At 49.1% G+C, this 21,514-nt stretch overlaps 1 protein-coding gene across 1 annotated transcript in view; it reads right to left on the bottom strand.

The window, feature by feature from the left end:
• LOC144819414 (uncharacterized) overlaps positions 1-21,514 on the bottom strand; it is an 87,995-nt gene that overhangs the window by 42,098 nt on the left and 24,383 nt on the right. The window contains exon 3 of the mRNA XM_078677311.1: positions 20,516-20,684. Within this exon, the coding sequence (XP_078533437.1) occupies positions 20,516-20,684 (169 nt within the window). The remainder of the gene's footprint in view (positions 1-20,515; positions 20,685-21,514) is intronic.

The raw sequence follows: 21,514 nt of genomic DNA, 5'->3' as shown, positions 1-21,514 counted from the left end.
CTCCATTACTTTAGCAGAATCTGATGCGAATTGCCATCTGCAGTGATGCAACATCTGTAAGAGAGCACTTATATTTGCATGCAAGGAGTCTGAATGTTGGCTCATTTCACTTTCACAAATGATATAACCATGTTTGTTTTCTTGTTGGAACATATAGAGTTATCTACTAGTAATATTTTGTTGGTTTCCTCATGGGTGTTAGATAATATAAATGTGTGAACCCATACAACTTTGAGAAAGTTATGTTTCTTCCATGCACCAATACATATTTCATGTAAATATACAAGTTTTGTTAAAGTACTGGTTAACCAGACACTTTAGCAGTGATGTACAAAGTATTTAAATTTAAAGTATATAAAACATACTTCTTGTACTATTAAACATTCTCTACACAAAGGTTTTGGTCATCTTCCTGCTCCTTATACATTTTTTTGAAAGGATTTTACCATGCTTTATTGTTTAAATGTAAATCTATATAAAGCATTCTACATTACTGTTTGAACAATTGGCTTTGGGGTGAGGGATATTTATGTTTCGTGTTTCAACTGTAAAGCTAGCCGGCTCAAAGTTTGGTTGACAGTCTATAAGATTTAATTATTTTTTTCTTCAAATGAATATTTCTATCTGTAGCCAATTATATCATATGAAGATTTCATTCACCTCCTGTGTACTTTGCTTTGAACAAATGATTCATAAAGGAAACAGACAAGCACAGGTAGGGGAAACATTTGTTGCATGCATGTATATATTTTATCTCTGTATGCTTATGTGTTTTTTGTTTATACATAGTGCCCTTATGCATGGTATTGAGTTCCAAAAAATGAACACTAACCAATATGAGATTCAATTATATGTGGAAAAAGTAGGCATTTTACTCTGATGGGCTACCTTGAATGCCATTTTATCTCAAGTAGCCACTTGGTCAGTAGACAGATCCAACCTATTTATGCAACATTGTTAAAATTAATTGTGGTTTATTGCAATTTAGAATGGTTTATTCATGAGGCCTTGGAACTGATGATAGTTTTAGGGGAGGCAGTGGCCTGTTTCTGTTAAGCACAATGGCTTCCGAAAGTCTTGAAAATCCACCATTTGGCTGCTAATTTTTCAAAATTTTCGCGGGGGGAGAACCCCCCCGAACCCTCCTTAGGTGGTTCGGGCTCGCTCGCTGCGCTCGCTCGCACGCCGTTCTACGCCAAACATTTTCAGCCCCACCACTTTCAAATCTCACCAGCCGCCACTGGTTATAAGTAACTTTGAATAAACAAGGGTGAAAAAGTCCATATTTGGCACCAATGGACCGCAGTTCTGGTCTCATGTCAAGAAATTCTTTGCGACGAGAGGCAGTAGCTTTGGCGTAATCCTGAGCAATAAACAAGGTGGAATCCGACCATTTCAAGTGAGGTATTGCTTTAGCCGCAAAAAGAACCTTCAGCAGATCAGTATACTCAAGAAAGTACATTATGACGCCTCTTGGCTTTGTCGCAGGAGAAGTATTGGAAGGAGCTCTACCAAGCCTATGTGCGCGTTGAATGTTAAGAGAAGTACCTTCAGGAAGATGGAGGAGCTTGGGCAAGAAGGATTTGAAGAAGGCAATGGCATCATTCCCCTCGCAACCTTCCTTCAGGCCGTAAAGACGCAGGTTATTGCGCCTATTCCTGTTTTCAAGGTCTTCCACCTGCTTCTGGAGAGTGGAGAGCCTCACATCCATATGTACTGATTTGGTAGCGGCTTCCTGGAGAGAGGACACAGTCTTTTCCACATGAGAGACCCTGGTATCCATTAACGACCAATTGTCAGTTAGAACTTGCAGCTTTGAGTTGGTCTCCTCCATAAATGGGCGCAGTGCTCGTATTTCCTCAAGAAGGAGTTCCATGGAAATAGCTGTCGGTGATTTTGGGGGCGACGGAGGATTATGTTTCACCCTCTTAGGAGTGGTTTTCGCTCCGGGCAGGGGGAGGGCGTCCATGTTGAGAGAAGAGTCGCAACTGGAGGAGCCTGCAGAGGCTTCTAATTGAGCCAACGCAGTGAATAGCTTTGAGTTTTTAACGAAGTTGCGTTTAGGGGTCTTGCCTGGACCCTCCGCCATGGAAGCGACAATGAAAGGAAATCTCCAATAATGGGTAGAGCAGATATACAGCGCAAGAATGAGGAAAACCCAGCAAAGTCAGTGAAAGGAGGAGGTGGAGTGAAATCCAACACAAGTCAGGAGCAATTGAGAAGAAATGGTTGCATTCCGATCAATATGAAGTGAATAGCAGAGGTGGCAGATGAACAAAGCAGTAGAAAGTGCAAAATGGCCACCAAAGCTGAGGAGAGTGCTGGAAATCGAATAAAAATGAAATAAAATGATTCCAGAAGAAAAAGAAGGTCACCTGGCCATGTATTCATGAAGCGCCGTCATTTCCTGCAATTATGGGATATTGCCGTGAGCTGTGCACGTTTTTACAGATGACGACGTGTCAGGCGCGCTCCTGAGACAAGCGCCGGCTGAGGCATCAAGATGGCGGTCGCGGCAGTGGTAGGGCCGCGACCGAAGCAAAACGGAGGCCGCCGTGCAGGGATGAGGAGTTAGTGTACAGCGTGTGGTTATTCAGGCGCCGGAAGGGTTCCGCTATCGTTTGCAGGTAAGCATTTCGATAGAGAAGGGCTGGAACCGCCGAATTCCCCCGATGTAGACGGAGCCTCACCCCGCTGCGGCCATCCGTCACGGGCGCTTAGCCACGCCCCCTCTGTTGACCCCTTTTTTAATCCTACCTTGATGGTGTATGTATCCCTGAAGATCTTTGTGAAGCTCTCCCATGTGGTTAAGGGGTATGTCGTTGTGTTGAATTCTTGACGAAGGAGGACTTATGCATTTTTTGAGAGCTTCTCTACTGAATTCTGTGCCAATTGTTTTTCTGACCTGGTTTAAAGTTTTGGGTTTTTGCTTTGAGTGTTACTTCCTGTGGTAGGTGGTCACTTTGCTTGTTGTCTCCCAAATGATAAGAGGAGATTTTATTAAACACGGAGTGCAGTGGCGGCTGGTGACATTTGAAAGTGGTGAGGTGTAAAACAAATGTCATATTTCATTGCGGTGAGCGAGTCAGAACCTCCTTCAGTGGGTTCAGGGGGTTCTCCCCCTGAGAAAATGTTGAAAATAGAGTGGACAAATGGTGAATTTTCAAGCAAACCAGAAGGTGTGAAGAACAGCTCAGTCAGTACTACTGTTTAGAGTTGTGGGAGTTAGGAAGTTTGACACATAATGAGAATGCTCTGGGAATAAGGAACTAAAATGAACAACAATTTACTGGTCCAGCAGTAGCACAACTATTCTTAATCATATTGGATAGAACCACAAGCTAACATGTACAATGCCATGATTGGCAGGGTGATGAATTTACTTGTACACTAGCGCTTAGGGAATGTAGCTCATCATTTTATCATAAAATGACAATAGGGTGCTGTGTCTCTCTTTCCAGCATAGGGTGCAGGAGTTCACTGTGGTGGAGATATTTGGGTGGGATTATGCTTACAGGGTATTTCTTGACTTCCCTGAAGGCTTGCTCTTAAGGTTCCAGAGATGACAGCATGCAGCGGTTCAGGTACTTATGCACTGGAGGGGGCGGCCACGTATCCGCAGCGCTGGCGACCCTTCAAGGACTCCCTGTCAAGAGATTGATTTGTTTCAGATCACTCACGGTTTCACCAGGCTTTATAAAGATCCCTTATTTATGAATGACATGTTCAGGTGGTTACACAGATCCTTGAACTCTCAAAATCGTTCCTTTGTAGAGTCCGTACTTTAAAATACGTAAGTCAAGATGGCCAGACCGTCTCAGTGCCGCCCTTGAAGGCTTGGAATAGGCTGTCTCTTGCGTAAGGGCAAAAAGATCACCTCAAGTTCTATAAAGTGCTCAAAAGCTGTCTCTTTCAAGCCACTTATTAACCTTCAGAACATACATGGTCTGGTCTTCCTTCATTAGGCAGTTAAGCACTTCAGTGCACCAAGAACGTGCTGTACAAATGTATTAGCGTACCACTGCTGCTGTGTGCTACATTGCAGTGTTTGAGCAGTGTAGTGCAGTGTTATCTAGTTAGTGGCCTCTTGCACAGAGGTGCTGTGGAGCTATTTAAACCCAGTAAAGAGTCAGCACTGAGCTTGGTTGAGCTTTGTGCCACTAGCCCTTGTCCATGCCACCCCAAGCAGACGGATGTCCAGTGCCTGCACTAGGGAGGGTGCATTCACCAGTGCCAAGGCACCTTAACACAACTGTACAGATGATCAGGGCATTTAGAACTGAAAACGTAAAACTACAAATAACTTGAAGGAAAGAAAAGCAGGCGTTCGTAAACAATTTACATCTGACTCTCCCCACTTGCTCTTCGCCCATCAGGGTTATGGCTTCTTCCCTATCAGTTCTCCCTCCCTTTCACGTTTCTTCTACTACTCCTTCGCCCACTATCAATCCATCACTCCCCCTTTCTTCTCATCTCATCATTTTTCACTCACCTGGGCGTACCTGGATACAGAGGTGACTACCGAGTGTGTCCACTACAAATGAGGTGCAATGAAGCACATATTACTGTTTCAAATAAGTGACTAACCTAATTCACAGGAGCTTTGGTCAGGCACCGTGCAGATAAGGCTCAAAGTTAACACATATCCACGTACAAGTATCACTAGCCCCTGTAAGGAATCAAACTTCCCCTAGAAACATGCAAACTAAACACTGCCTGACTACAGGTTCGATACATTCTAGTCTCTGACGAGTAACGGGCATGGCACATACAAATAACATTCCAGACACACATTTTGCATACATGGTATAGCAGACACATGACAGGCTCACAACAGTGTCCCTTTTGCAGGCTCGATTCCTCTTGAGAGCCAGGGTGACCTTGGGAAGACGTTGCTTTTGAAAAAGGAACGCCATACAAGGCAGCGATAAAAGGAATCTGAGCTGGGAGGGGGTCTGACGGTGATCACACCAGCGCCCATTTCATAAAATGTTTCACTGCACACTCATTGGCGGAGGAACTGAACCGAGGAGCACAACCTTGCAAAAAGCGACCAAAATAAAAACAAGCATTTGCAATGCAATAGGTCTCGCATTAGGAAAGTTTGAGTTATTTGCCCTGTCCATGACAAATTTGTTATTTATGTGTTATTTTTGAAAATTGTGAAATTAATAGCTTTGTCATTTACAATGCTAATACTTTTATTTTTTGACAATGTGATACCTATAGCATTTTTAATGCAACATGTTTTATATTTACGTGACTTAGAAATATTGATTTTACAAATAACAATGTTTTAAAAAAAAAAAAAGATTAATACCTAAATAAAAGTTCTTGTAATTTATAATGGCAATAGCCTAAACTTTTGTAAATAACTTTTGTGAAGATTATGTTCAGTGTATTTTATCGTGACTAAAATATAAGAACAGAAGTGAAATATCAACATTTTTTTGTGACATTTGTAATAAAGCTTGAAACATTGAGAGGACATATTTGAACCAGTTGTTGTTGAATATTTGCACAAATTGATACTGTGGTGGCGCTGAGTGATGTTGTGGTGGCGACAAGTGATGCTGTGGCGTTCAGTGATGCTGTGGTAGCACATAGTGATGTTGTGGTGCCCCTGAGTGATGCTGTGGTGCCCCTGAGTGATGCTGTTGTTGTGCGATAGATAGATAGAATGAGGGCGATAGATAGATAGAGTGAGGGCGATAGATAGATGGAGTGAGGGCGATAGATAGATGGAGTGAGTGCGATAGATAGATCGAGTGATGGCGATTTATAGATAGAGTGAGGGTGATAGATAGAGTGAGGGTGAAAGAGTGAGGGCGATAGATAGAGTGTGTGTGAGAGAGAGTGTGTGAGAGAGAGTGTGTGAGAGAGAGAGTGTGTGATAGAGAGAGTGTGTGAGAGAGAGAGTGTGTGTGAAAGAGAGAGTGTGTGAGAGAGTGTGTGAGAGTGAGGTAGTGAGATAGAGAGTGAGGTAGTGAGATAGAGAGAGAGTGAGCTAGTGCGGTAGTGAGATAGAGAGAGAGTGAGGTAGTGAGATAGAGAGAGAGTGAGAGAGTGAGGTAGTGAGATAGAGAGAGAGAGAGAGAGAGAGAGAGAATGAGGTAGTGAGAGAGTGAGTGAGGTAGTGAGATAGAGAGAGAGTGAGGTAGTGCGATAGAGAGAGTGAGGTAGGCCGAACGAGATAGAGAGAGAGTGTGGTAGTGAGGTAGTGAGAGAGAGAGAGTGAGTTTGGTAGATAGAGAGAGTGAGGTAGTGAGAGAGAGAGGTAGTGAGAGAGAGTGAGGTAGTGAGGGAGAGTGAGGTTGTGAGGGTGTGTGAGGGTGAGAGGGTGTGATGGTATGAGGGTGAGAGGGCGTGAGCATGTGTGAGGGTGTGTGAGGGTGTGTGAGGGTGTGAGGGTGTGTGAGGGTGAGGAGGTGTGAGTGTGAGGGTGTGAGGATGTGTGAGGGTGAGAGGGTGTGAGGGTGTGTGAGGGTGTGAGGTTGTGTGAGGGTGAGGAGGTGTGAGTGTGAGGGTGAGTGAGGGTGAGAGGGTGTTTGAGGGTGAGAGGGTGTGAGAGGGTGTGAGGGGGTGAGAGGGTGTGAGGCTGAGAGTGTGAGAGGGTGTGAGGGTGAGTGAGGGTGTGTGAGGGTGAGAGGGTGAGAGGGTGTGATGATGTGAGGGTGAGAGGGTGAGAGGGTGTGAGGGTGTTTGAGGGTGTGAGGGTGTGTGAGGGTGAGAGGGTGTGAGGGTGTGTGAGGGTCCGATGTAAATGGTGGCAGGGCAGGCATCATAAGACAGAGAGAAACACAAATGTTAAGATAACAGTGCTCGAAGGGGTTGTGAGAAGGTGGAAAAGGGATTAAAGGGTTTCAGAGGGGCTGGGGCCATGCAGTGGTGGTAAAGAGAGCTCCGGTGGGACAGGGCGATACATGTGAGGAGATTAGAACTGGGGTACGATGTCGGGCACTGGTTGAAGCTGAGGGCGATACATGTGAGGAGCGTAGAACTGGGGTGCAATGTCGGGCACTGGTTGAAGCTGAGGTGCAAATGAGACACAAAAGAATGCATGTGCCACGAGCGCTGGGAGGGGGCTGGGCAAGCATGCCAGCATTCACGAGCAGATGGTCCTGTTTATGACCTGCGGAGCGTGTGAAGTGGCTGGTGGCAAATGGACTCAAAGTGGCCGGTCGCTTTGATGTTCTTGGCTCAGCAGAATATATGTATTTAGAAAGCAACACAAAACTTAGAAAGCAGTCCACCCTAAAACGCAGGGACTGAGTTAACACTGGATTGTAAATAACTTATTACACTGAAATAATAAAAATTAACAAAACGGAATTTTAAAAAACATGACACGTGGCATGCAAAATGGTTCCGATACATTTTGCAGCAACAGCAACGACATCTCCCTTTGGGGCTTCTGTGGGATGCCTAAAACGAATTCTCGCTCTCGCTGTCTAGAACGGTCTACTATGGATAGGCCTCCAAACAAATTTCGACAGCAAGTCTCACAAAGGGGCAGAAAAAGGCCCCCAAGGGTTAATTCCTTGAAGGTAATCATTAAAAGTCCGTAGCGCCAGATAACCAAACCAGTAACAGTGAGAGAATTAAAAGGGGACATTAAAAAACGAACAGTAAATACATCTTGTGGCCCAGATGAAATATTCATTAGGGTGTTTAAGTGTAGCTCATACCAAATGTAAGAAACGCTAGTTGAAAATTTCAACACCCTGCCACGATGTGTGCTCTTCCTTGGGGTATGGATGCCTCGTTGGGACTATGTGACTATAATGACAAACACACTTTTGTGCGGCTTCACAAAGCAAGAAATAGTGAAGTTTCCACATGATGGAAACATTCATTTTACATTGGAGTCAGATGGGAGTTCTGCATCTATTCTAAAGCTATCCACGGGCATATCTTCATGTTACAAACACCGATCAGAAAATATGTAGAAAAAACAGATAGAAAAAACAGAGTGAACACGTTTGCTTGATGACTGGGTTTTGAAAAGCATTACATTCAATCGATGTTAACATGAAATTGCTGCAACCTAGAATGGCGGTTGTGCAACAAAATGTACACACTGTTGAGCGCATCATGTGGCCACCGTATATGGTAAATGACGGCTTCTGAAACCGGTTGCGGGCGCCGTGTTTCAAAACAAACAAGCTCTTGGCATTGCTGTGAGGGGGCGGGGGAGGGGGAGCAGCTTGGGAGCGCATTCCATTGAAGTCTGGTGTGAGGCTGACGGGTTTGACGTGCACGCGCGTCTCACACGACTGGATCACATGAACTGCACGTAATCCGCATTGAAAAATCCCCTTGGTAAGCTTTTCTGTTCCACCTCTATATGTCTCGACATCTGCAATGTGCAAGCGCATTGGCAGAGGTCGAGACGTAACAATGAACCTATTCTGTTCTCTTTCTACGTGAGAACGGAGGAGATTTTGCAGTGTGAAAAACATGCACACAAAGAATAGTAAAGTAAGCGGCACTGCATGGCATGAATTCATCTATTAATATGGGTACCTCACCCCAACTAAGTCTATCAATGTCTTCCTGTTGGCCTATGCCTTTCTGTCGCTCTTTCTGCTCATCTTTCTGGTCTCCGTCTATCTATCTATCTATCTATCTATCTATCTATCTATCTATCTATCTATCTATCTATCTATCTATCTATCTATCTATCTATCTATCTATGTATCTACTTCATTTGCTCCCTCTCCTCTTTACCTCTCCTTTCTCTATTTACTTTGTTTACATCTCACTCGCTCTGTCATTCTCTGTCGCTCACTACTTATTTTTCTCTCTCCCCCCTCCCACTCTGTCATTCTCTGTCGCTCACTACTTATTTTTCTCTCTCTCCCCCTCCCACTCTGTCATTCTCTGTCGCTCACTACTTATTTTTCTCTCTCTCCTCCTCCCATTATCCTCTCCCCTCTCTCCCTAACTCCCTCTTTGATCACTTACCGTGCCCTCTCTCTTTCTGCTCTGTGAATCTCGGTTGAACTTCTCTCTGTACTGATTCTGTCTATACAAACCTGCCTTCATTTTATTCATGAACTGACTCCCACGTTTCGGCTCTATCTGATCACATAGGGCTCTTTACCTATCTGTTTATGCAGCCTCTCTTATGTTTTACCTGGCTATTTATTTGCAAATGATTAAAGCACATTATATTCCTATACCATTCCAAGAACATTCTATTCCGGACCCTCTGTCTAATGCCCACTGTGAACCCTCCACCTACCCTGTGCCCTTCTGTGATTCCTTTTTTTTTAAATTAACATATACCGAGGCAACACTGAAATGCAAAATATACTTGCAATACAAAAACAGCTGTTCAACATTGTATCTCAAAAGAGGGATGATGGGATTCTTTCAGCAGACTGGCACATATTTCGCAAGGAACTATTTTTTATAAGGAAAAGGTCCAATCGGAAACTGATAACGGGTCAGTTACTTACAGTTGAGACTGGGGAGAGAGGTGACACCGAGGACGTATGATTTCCATTTTCTGTGATTAGCAAATAATGTAACTATATCATGCCTACCATGGCCTCAACAGGTGTTCATGCTTATGTCGTAGGAAAGTAGAAGTCGATTATGCACGCGGGGCTGAGACCCAACTGATGCACCTGATATTGCTAGACGGTGCCTTATGGATATGTAGACTGCAACGTGGTAAGAAAGAGGGAGGGAAAAGCGTCATTTATTTTCACTAACCCGGTAGCCACTGAGCACGGCAGTACATGGCCAATGCAGCAGAAGTACTGCAGCCGCCTAGCTGTAATATTAATCATACATAACATTTGTGCTGCCCTTTCGCCCCCTTGCGTGGCGCCTGGGCGACGCAACTGAATGATAATTATGCCCCTTAGTGAATATGCCCCGAAATGGACACAAGTCCCATTGCTTCCAAGGCCCTCTTGTAGGACACGATTCCAGTCACTCTGCACTAAACCTTGGGCGCAGTTGGAAACTTCTTGCAGTTTATGATCCTTGACAAATCCCCAGTTTCTGTTTTCTCAGGTTTATCATCCTGCGGGCTTTTGGGGCGCTTTGCAACAGAACCCGAGATCAGAGCACATTATTTTTCTGAAATTGAAAATCAATTAATCGAGTTTTTACAAATGTAGTTACCCTCCTACTTCACCTGAATCTCTATTTCAGATACCCAGCTTAACACCGGAAAAAAGAGTGTTTTAAGGACTGAAACAAACAGCCTACTAGTTATTAAGATGTACTTTCAAAGAATGACTTAATTAGTAATTAAGATGGACCAGTGTTGAAAAGAATCTTACTTATGATTAAGGCTCCATGTTTTCAATTTTTACGGATTTTTTACAGATAAATACAGACAGAAAACAATGGGGCAGATTTATGAAGGCCTTGCGCCGCCGGTGCGTCACCATAAATCTGCCCCAATGTGTTTTCTGCCTGCATTTATTTTTAAAAGTGGATAAATACAGAAAATTGTGCTTCTTTTAAGTGACTTTCCGTGCTGTCTTTCATGAATTATAGGCGAGCAGCTGAGCAGATGGACAGCATGGGAAATTCAAAAACGGGATGAAATTTCGTAAAATCACAGCATATGTCAATATACACTTATGGTAAAATGCTAGTATTTACCAGTGAATGTATTGTCATGTAATATTTGGCAGCTTAATTAGCTGAAACACAACAGACATCAAAGTATGAGTGTGTGTCTATCAGTTAAATAGATATGGAAATGTACAGTTTTATAAATTTATTTATACGCAAAACACAAAATAAATATGGATAAAAACAGATAAAATGGGCAAAAGATAAATATGGATAAATACAGACGGAAATGGACAAAAAATAAATACCATAAAACCGGGACCCCTACTTATGATTCATCAGCGACGGCCGGCATGCTTGAGGGAAGGAGGGGGGGTCGCGGGTGGGGAATAAAACAATTAAAATAAAATTTACCTGAGTGCCGGGGTACCGCACCGCCTCTGCTCCAGGCCGGTCACGCTGTACTGGTGGGTCCTCGTGTTCCTGCTGCAGGAAGCAGCCAGCAGGCAGCTTCCCTCGCATACACAACTCAAGCCAATAACAACGCTGGTAGGCGCAGCAGGAGAGTGCCCCAGCCGTGACATTTTCTCTGCATAGAGAAAAAGGGAGAGTGGGCGGTCCTGCTCGAGGGCAGGGGGGAGTGGCTTGCCCACTGCTGTGGGTACTGACTGTTTGGTCGGCTCCAGGGCTGACCAAACAGTCAGTACCCACAACAGTGGGTAAGCCACTCCCCGGCAGCCATCGAGCAGAACCGCCCACTCGCCCGCCCCCCACAAGGCACAGAGGCACTTCTGCTTTCTCGTGGTGCGAGAAGGCAGAAACATAAATGGTAGTTTTTACTGTTTATGTTTTTGCCTTCTTGCACCGCAAGAAAGCAGTGGGGCGACGCCCCAATGGGAGAGCCGCCACTGACAGAGTGTAACAAATGTATGGTCGAGAAGAAAAGTAGTTGTTGAGTGATATGTAGGTGCAGGAGGATTGTCCTCTATGAAGCAGCCGTTCAGGGCCCTTAAATTGAGATATTCTAGTTCTCGTAGTAAGTAAACTGATGATCTGGTTTGCCTGTTTAGGTAAGTTGGTCCCTGGGTTGGAATTTCCCACTCCTCTGATAGATCCCAAAGTAGGTCCTTGTCCCATGAGCAGCCCAAAAGGTGAAGATTGAAATCTCCAGCTATTACCTCTTATGGGTGGTTTTCAGATGCGGGGTCTGTTCTAATACTCCCTACATGAGTAGCCGGATCCTGTCATAGTCTGGTGACAGTTAGTTGTTTCGACGGTCAAGCATCTACTTCAGCAGACAAGTTCACTCGTTGGCCTCGGTGTGATATCATGATTCAAAGTCACTTTAAGGGAGTTTTGCCTCTGTGTGTGCTGGTGCTATTGCTTCAGATTCAGCCAGAGTGTTGGTCAGGTATAGGGTCTGCTTCATGGTAAATAGCTTCTCGACCTTATTTCACCTTTAGCCTTCAGTTCTATAAAGTACTGATTTACCAGGAATGCCAACACAAGTTTTGTTTGCACTTGACCTTTGTTTGTCACAGATATGGAGAGGGTTTTAGATCTATTTTTGACAGTACGGACTGAGGTTGTTGGGTCATGTATGCCCCACTGGTTGCTTGTTTTGTTCCATCCCAAGTCATATGAATATGCAATTGGTTATTTATTTATAAAGTTTTATATAGCGCAAACTTGACCCTAGAGGGTATCAGAGCACTTTACATTTAGGATCGTAGTGTTACAAGTTACATCAGATACAAGAGCCTAGTAAGGTACAGTACACATAAACAATGTTTCAATCATTCGTAGGAGGGAGGGGAGGAAGGAGTAATAGTGTGGAGACAAGAAGGAACAATGCCCAATGTCAGGCTGGGTAGGTGACTGCCAAGGGGGAAAACCAGGGCCTATCTCCTCATTAGCTGTCAAGCAGCTCACCGGTCATCAGCCATGTTGCTCAGGTCTCAGCGTTCAGGAAAAAACAGTTTTTGGTTTATTTGATTTGCAAAGGTTATATAGTGCTATCTAGACCCGGAGGTAACAGAGCGCATAACCAGGGGAACGTTGCATTAGAAGGTATGGGTGTTATCAGATGATAAAATAGTAGGTATTTTAATGGCTACGGGCCAAGTAATAGAGGGCCCGGTGTTTATCTTTTTGACCAACCTTGGACCGAGTTTTTAACAGTGGATGAGGTATTATCTACTGAGAAACATGTCAACGCATGTTCCAAATTGTGATAATAATGTGCGGTCTGCACCTGCAGTGTGTCTTTCTTTACCGTCTTAGTGCGTTTTTTTGGTTTTTAAATGATGTTGTTTCTTTTATTTTCAAATTAATTTCAGTTTTTGAGGGTGCAGAGAGCATCCATTGCTGGGGGTGCTTGCCTCAGTTGTTGCAGGACTGGGTAGTGAATGCACTGCCCATTTGAAGGCATATGGGTATTTTAGTGTTGTTTGGCTGCACTGTAATGATGTCTTACTCCTTCCTAATTCATTTGTCTGTAGTGCCTGTATATTTTTGATGTTCATAAAAAAAAAATACTCACTGACATTTTCGGATGAAGACCTCCCAAGGCCACTTCACGAGAAAAAAAGGTATGGGGCTTCACCATCCCTAAGGTGGTGGGGGCAGTAGCTCGTCTACCGCCCCTTTTGACCCTCTACACCCATCTCTACATAAGGTGGAGGGCTCTGCTAACTGGTTCAGATTTGTTTAGCTAAAGCAGTGGGGAAGTAGAATCACCTCCAGCCTGGCCAGCTGGGACTCTCCTTTCCCTCTTAGGGAAAGGAGAGACTCCTTTTCCTCTTAGTATGGTAATATGGCTTACAGTCAGATAGGGAGCAACATTTTGGAGAGATGCTATTTGTATTGGCCCAGCTAGTCGTTAACATGATCCATCCTGTAGATTAGAAATAATTAAAATAAAGGAGCCCCATGCATGATAATGTTTACTGGTGATTGCAAGTGGTGAGTACAGGTACTCATTTTTGGGGACAAGGACTTATTTTTGAACATCAGAGTTTGACCCAGAACAAGAGAAAGGGGTGGAAAAGGGAGGCAAAATGAGGAAAAGAAGGGGCGTGGCTTGGCGGGCGACGATGGCGGTTGCAGCCTTGTAGAGCTCCCGCTGGCCCGGACTTACTTTGTTCATTTATCCTGGCCCCCGAGCCCGCAGTGACTGCCTGGCAGGTGACATCGATCCAGGGGTGTGTCCTGCCGTCTCCGGTGTCTTGATCCCGCGCCTTCATCCTCTCTGGGACCCTGTGGCGCCGACGGCGGTGTGCGGCCTGGCAACTGGCCGTGAGCCGGGGACCTCGATTTTCGGGACGCCGAGTGGCGGCTGCAGGCGCGCTGCCGATGGTGGCTTCTGCGGCGCGGACCTTGGCCCGGCCCTGCAGCGTCCTGACCCCCGAGCCCGCGGATGGGACTTGGCAAGTGACATCGGTCCAGGAGGAGGTCCTGTCTTCTCCGGTGCGTTGATCCCGCGATCCCATCCCCTCTGAGACCTTGGAACGCCGGCGGCGGGGTGCGGCCTGGTGACTGGCCGTGAGCCGGGGACATTGATTTTAGAGACGCAGAGTGGAGGCTGCGGAGGGTGGCGTCGGCGGCGCGCACCTCGGCCCAGCATTGCAGAGTCAGTAGCCCGAGGATTGCGGGGGTGCCCTGCCCCCGCTGGTTTCCTGAAGACGCTTGTGGGCAGCACGGTGTGGTGGAGGCCTGTCCTGCCCTTGTGAAGCCGGGGCCTTGAGTTTCGCGACGCCGGATTGTATTGGCCTGTCACGTCTCCCTTCGAGGGCACTGGAGCCGACGTCTTGACCCGGGGCCAGTGGCCTCCGGCGCCTATCATAGTGGACTTGCCCCCGAAGCGCCTCCCCGTCCGTGCACCTTGGGCGGACATTTGTGGTGATTGACGCCGGGACGGCCTGTCCCGCCTGGGTGGGACCGGTCCCCGGATTTCGTGGCCTCGGGCCTGGGCTGGCCTCTTGGGACTCTCCCACTACAGTTCTTTTCAGGGGCCTGGGCCTCCAACGCTAGTGGCAGTACCTGGGGGGTCCTGAGCCTTGTTGGTAGGAGTGCCGGCCTTGCCCGGCGAGCGGTCCCGGCGAGCCCGTGCTGGGCCATGACCAGAACCGGAGGTGGCGGCCCGCCTAAGCATGGCCCTATCGATAAATTCACGGGGCCTAGTGGTGGCTCCGGGGCGGCCGGTGGCAGCGGTGGTCCTGGGCCGGACAATGCGGCGATCCTGGCGGCCATCACCCAATCCCGGGATGCGCTTGATGCCAAAATCGGAGCGGTGGGTGAAGATGTCACGCTGTTGCGCCAGGACCTCCGGAATGCGGTGGGTCGGATCACCGAGGCCGAGTCCCGAATAACGGTGACCGAAACGGACATCGGCGCCCTGAAGAAGCGGTTGGCGGAAGTGGAGGGAGTCCAGAAGACGTTGGCGGCCCGCGTGGAGGATGCCGAGGGGCGCGCACGGAGGAACAACCTCCGCTTTATTGGCTTTCCGGAGAGGTGCGAGAAAGACGACATGGAGGGGTTCTTGACCCGGTGGCTGGAGAGTTGGCTCCCCGAAAGGGTGCTGTCCACGTGCTTCGTTATCGAGAGGGCGCACAGGGCCCTAACTCAGCGGCCACCGGAGGGTGAGCGTCCCAGGTCTGTCATAGCCCGGCTGTTGAATTATCACGACCGTGATGTCATCCTGCGGGAGGCCAGGGCCAAAGGCTCGCTTACCTTTGAAAATCGTACCATTATGATCTTTCCCGACTACACGAGGTTGGTGCAGAAGCAGAGACAATCCTTTGTGGCTGCCAAGGCCAAGTTGAGGGGCTTGCAGCTCCAATACTCTCTCCTATACCCGGCCCGTCTGCGAGTGGTACACCAGTCCAGAACGCACTTCTTTGATTCACCTGAGGAGGTTTTCCGTTGGACCGACGAGACGGTGCAGCTCCGGCCGCATCCCCAGCCGGGCCTGAATCCGGGCGGGTCCCAGAGGTCATCGCCGGAGCGGTCGAACCACCGGAGCCGGAGGGGTCGACACCGGAGGTCCCGGTCTCGGAGGCGGGCGGCCTCTGCTAGTGCATCGCAGACGAGTGGTGCGAGGGACTCGGAACACTCTGATGCCGACAGTTGAACACTGGTGGGACTGGACCTTGTTGCTGAGTCCTGAGTTGCCCTTCATAGGCTGGTGAGACTGTTCTCTTTTGACTTCCCTATGCCAGTCTGTTCCTGGTTCCTGACTCCTATTGTTTTTAGCGGGAGCACGGTAGGGCTCGGGAGGCACCTTTTGTGGGCCTCTGACCCTCACGGTTGTGAGTGTAGTGGGGGGGGTGGTGTGTGTGTGTTGATTGGGGTGTTGGGATCCATTGGTATGGCGGGCCCTGGGTTCTCTGTTCTGGACCCGGGACTTTCCATGCCGCGACAGATGCTTCAATGTTCTCTGAAGTATTGGGGAGGGGGGAGTGGGGCGTGGGGGGATGTTCTTTGGTTGCTAATGGTTGGGGGGGCCTGGGTCTGGGGGGGGTTGCTGAGTTTTGGGAAGGGTAGGGGGGGACCACACGTGCCTATGATCGTTGATTTTGTTGTTTTGTGGGGTGCGCCGGGGTGGTGTGGAGGGCCGGGTGCTGGTCCCGGTATTGACTATGGCTGATGCCGTGACTATGTCTCCTCCTAAGGCCCTGCGTGTTGTGACGTGGAATGTGAGAGGAATGTTGGATAAAATCAAGCGTGGGGCTGTGCTACGATGGGGGAAGAGGGAGATGATAGATGTGCTGCTGCTTCAGGAGACCCACATGCTGGGCTCCAAGGCCCTTAGCCTCCAGAGATATGGGTTTCAACAAGTATACCATGCCGGTTTTACAAGGGGCTCGCGGGGGGTGGCTATCCTGGTGCACCGTAGAGTGGCTTATGTGCATGAGAGGCAATGGATAGACCCTCAGGGCCGCTTTGTTTTCATCAAGGGCCAGCTGGGTTCTGAACAGGTGGTGTTTGGTAGCGTGTACGCCCCCCCCTCTCCAATGGGCCCTGTCTGAGCGGCTGTTCGCGCTGTGGGATGAGATTCCGGAGGTGCTGACCATGGTGGGAGGTGACTGGAATGAGGTTATGGATGTGGGCCTGGATCGTCGGAGGCGGGCGCCGGCTGTGGTGGATCCCCCCCCCCGCTGCTGCTCCCACCAGATTGAGCGCGACTGCGAGTGGTCTGGGATGGGTTGATGTGTGGCGCCACTTTCATCCTGCTGAGCGTGAATTCACATTTGTGTCAGCGGTGCATGGGTCCTTTTCAAGGCTGGACTATCTGTTTGTGCCGGGTGCCTGTCTGAGTCGCGTCAGGGATGCGGTGATACTCCCCAGGGGCCTGTCTGATCACTCCCCGGTCCTGGCGACTATGACCCTCCCCTCCCGACGACAGCCGTTTAGATGGCGGATGTCGTCCTGGCAGCTGCAACGGCCCGAATACGTGCATCACCTGCGCGTGGCGATTGATCTTTATTGGCGTGAGAATCTTGTGGGTGATGTGGATGCAATGGTGGTGTGGGAGGCACTGAAACCCACGGTACGGGGTATTGATATTGCATGGTGTGTGGCTGCTAGGCGGAAGCATCAGGAAGCCATTGTGACCGCTGCCGCCCGTGTGGTGGAGTTGGAACGGCGTGGTAGTCTTGGGAGCGACGAAGACGTGGTGCGGCGGCTCCTACAGGCCCAACAATCGTATGCCTCCGTCTTACACGATGAAGCCCGGCAGGCGTGGCTCGCCACGCGCAGCAGGGTATACCAGTGGGGCGACAAATCCTGCACTATGCTACACAGGTTGTGCCAGGCGACTTTCCAGCCTCTTGTGTTGCCGGGCCTTGCGGCTGAGGACGGCTCAGTTATGACTGACCCGGCCCTATTGGCGGCCAGCTTTGCCCGCTATTATGAGACGCAGTACGCCCCTTGTGACCAATTGGAGGAGGCTGGGATCTCCGCTTATCTTGACGACCTGCTACCGCGGGCCGTTTCTGATGAGACCAGGACCGCCCTGGACGCCCCGCTCACGGCTGAGGAACTCGGGGAGGCCCTTGGTCAACTGAATGCCGGGAAGGCGCCCGGCCCGAGTGGCTACCCGTGCGAATTCTATAAACAGTTTCACGTCCAGCTGGGGCCCCACTATCGGCGTGCCCTGGAGGCGGCGCGGGTACAGGGGGAGATGCCGCCGGACTGGCGCCATGCCGAGATCGTGGTCTTTTTAAAACCGGGCAGGGAGCCGGACAGGCACGACTCCTACCGGCCTATTTCCTTGTTAAACATCGAGGCTAAGATCCTGGCTAAGGCCTTAGCGAACTGCCTGCTACCCCACATCTCTGACCTGGTCCACCCGGACCAGGCTGGATTCATGCCTGGGAGGGCTACCCGACACAACATCCGACGGGCACAGGCGGCAGTGGATGCTATGGGAGCTAGCGATGAACAGGCGGCACTCTTCTTGGCGGATATGGACAGGGCCTTTGATTCTGTGAATTGGGTTTATCTGTTTGCCCTCCTGGCCCGCCTCAACCTGGGGCCGGTTTTCTTATCGTATGTCCGTCTCCTCTACACTAACGTGACGGCCTCGGTCCGTGTGGCCGGTGCTACCTCTGGGCGTTTCCATATAAGACGTGGCACTCGGCAGGGCTGCCCCCTGTCCCCGTATCTGTTTGCCCTTGCCATGGAGCCCCTGGCGTCGCGGGTACGAGTGGATGCCCGATTGTGTGGCTTTGTCTGGAATGGGGACCTGGCGGACAGAATTGCGCTGTATGCGGATGATGTCCTCTTCTTTCTCACCGACCTGCAACGCTCGGGCCCCCGGGTCCTGGAGATTATGCGGGCGTTTGGCGAGGCATCGGGCCTCCATCTCAACCTCAACAAATCGACCCTGTGGGTGCTGGGCGGCGGAGTGGTTGCCGACCCCTGGGCTGCGGAGTTGCGGGTGGCGACGGGAGGCCTAAAGTACTTGGGCGTTTTTCTATCGGAGTCGCGGGCAGTGGCCTGGGCGCGTGGAGTCCTGCCGGTGTGGGAACGGGTACAGGCTGATGTCAAAACTTGGTCCAGGATGCCGCTCACTATCTTTGGTAGATCGGCCATCTTCAAGATGGTGGCGCTTCCGCGTCTACTGTACCAGCTCCAGACTTTCCCATACCCTATCGGCCTGGAGTGGTTCCGTCAGGTTAACTCTGTTTTGGGTCGTTTCCTGTGGGATGGGGGTGCGGCCAGAGTAGCACTGAAGACGTGTTTTCTGTCCACATACTGTGGCGGCCTGGCCACCCCGGACCTCCTCTCCTACTACCAGGCTTCCCAGCTACTTGTACTTAATGAGTGGTGGTATGGAGATAGAAGCGATCCAGCTTACGCCCTGGAACGGTCACTCATGGGTGACCATACGCTCCACACCATTCTGTATTCGGCTCGCCGGCGTCGCGGGTTACCCTCGGTCACAAGGGTGGTCTTTGCCGTGTGGCGACAATCCTTGCGCCGCATGGGATGGTGGGGCAAGTTGACGGCTGAGACGCCGCTTTGGCATAATGGTCTGCTCCCTGAGCTAGCGGCTCTGGCCGGCTTTGAGGGTTGGGAGGCCATAGGGGTTACACAACTGGGACAGGTCGTGTCTGGCACCACTCTCAAATCCTTCGAGGAGCTCCGCACGGAATTCCAGATGCCTCAGTCCCAATTCTTCCGTTACCTTCAGCTGCGCCATGCCCTCGCCCCGAGCGTCGCCGGTCTCGACTCCCTGCCAGAGTTTAGCCCGATCGAGGCCAAGGTGTTTATGGGAGACTTGGGAGACAGGAAGGTCTCCAAGATATACCAGACACTTGTTGTCCACTGCTCCTCCACCCTGCACTCCCTTCGGGAGGCGTGGGAGGTGGACGTGGGTCCCCTTGATGACGACGACTGGAGGGAGGCGCTGGAGTCCCCACGTGGAACTGCCATTGCTATCCGGCTCCGGCTCATTCAGTTCAGGTACCTGCATCGGGCATACTATACACGTGAACGTTTGTGGAAAGCTGGTTTGATTGCATCCCCGGAATGCTTGCGCTGTGGTGCGGTGCCTGGGTCCTTACTGCATACTGTGTGGACGTGTGGCCGGCTGACTGGGTTCTGGAGGGGTGTGTGGAGTTGCCTGGCTGAGGTGCTGGGCTGGGACCTTCCTCGTACCCACCGGTTGGGCCTACTGCACATCATGGAAGGGATTGGGGGTAACATGTATAAGCGCCATTTACTGCTCTTGGGGCTGGTTGTGGCCAAGCGAGACCTGGCCCGGGCATGGAAAGCGGTGAGGGCCCCCCCCCTTTCTGCTTGGAAGGCGGGGCTGGATTACTTCATGGGTCTGGAGAGACCGGTCTTTGAAGCAAGGGGCTGTCCCCACAAGCACTTCAAAATTTGGAAGCGTTGGGCTGACTATCGTGGTCTATTCCTGGACCCCCCTGCGGAGCGTGAGGAGGACATTTGTTCACAGTGACACTGTTGGCCCGAAGTACCATTGCCCTGGCGGCGCTGCACCTACTTGCTTTTCTTTATTGCTTTCTATGCACGTGTGGTGGGGGGGTGGGGGGTGTCCGGGGCGGGGGGGTGGTGTTGTGGGCTAGGGTGGGTCACTGGGGTGCTTCTATACTGAGCATATTTTCTGAGTCTACTCTCGCATTTGCTACCTATGTAATTGCTGTTTTGATGCTGTTGTGGTGTTCTTCGGTTGTGGAGATACCACATTCTCAATGCTCATTTGCTCAATAAAATTGGTTCTGAAAAAAAAATGAGGAAAAGAAACATGGGAAAACAGTGACAAAGGTAGAAAAGAGGGGTGGAAAAGAACCTGTAAGAATAAGCAAAGAAACAGGACGATAGAAGAAAGAAGTGGTAGAAGAAAGAGACAAAGTGGATTCCAGTTTAGGCTGCTTTGATATTTGACAACCCAGGCATTGGTCAGCAGTGGCCTTTATGTTAGAAATTAAACACAGATTCTTACCTGTAGAAAACGATGGCTCCTGTCTGGTTATGTCTCTAAAAAGTGTCTGAGCTAAATGCCGGTATCCCATCTCACAAAGCACATCACAGAAAGATGTGAACACGTGTTGATCTTCTTCCTTCAAGATTTCAAGAAGTTTGGCAACTTTACGCTCTGTAGAATCTTCCAGCTGTATATCAGAAATTGAACCCAAGTTTACATTCTTCAGTTTTAGAAAGAGATGCTAATGTGCTCACTTAAATCTATGTACTGGTGAGTTCAGAACATGCCTTTTATCCTAAGTCTATTATTATCATCTGATCTCTCTGGTACCAACAAATGACAGTTTTGTATAACTGCATAACCCTCAGGCAGTAATCAATAAGAGAGTAGTATCTGTCTCTACATGACTGAGATGGGTAGTTCTGTACTGGGTAATGTCACCTCAAGCAAAATACCTTTTCATTGAGCTGCATCCCTGGAGCACATTGCCAAAGGTAAAATAAGCCAAAGTTAAACATGACAACACTTCCTACCACAAGTAAACCGTCTCAATGTGTCGTAGGAAGTGTAGTCATCCGCAGCGTAACTCCTACGCTTCTGATTTTCTTTACTGCGGACTTGCCAACTTTCTCTGACCAAAACAGGTAGGATTTTTCAGGTTTCAAACATGAGCATAATGATAACATAACAGGAAATAATATCACATGATGTGACATAGATCAGTTTACAGATAATGACAGTGTGCTCTTGGATACAGATAGCATCACCAACAGGGCAGGACAAGATAAACTTATTGAGCTATCTTACTGCGCCCCATTGGAAACGGCAGCTGTCTAGCATCTACTACCCATCCTTTTCTAAATGAACATAAGTGATCTCCACCTTTACTCTTGAGGTCTCATTTATGGCTTTTTTGCCCTAGGGGAGCGCAGCAAGCCTTGCTGCTGTGCTGCCCTACGGCAAAAGAAAAGGGCAGGAATGTGCTGTATCTATTAGATACAGTGCTTTCCTGCCCTT

The sequence above is a fragment of the Lissotriton helveticus genome, chromosome 2_1 (assembly GCF_964261635.1).
Source record: "Lissotriton helveticus chromosome 2_1, aLisHel1.1, whole genome shotgun sequence".
Classification (NCBI taxonomy): domain Eukaryota; kingdom Metazoa; phylum Chordata; class Amphibia; order Caudata; family Salamandridae; genus Lissotriton; species Lissotriton helveticus.
Note: the sequence above shows the minus strand (reverse complement) of the source record. Positions and strands in the feature narration are given on the sequence as shown.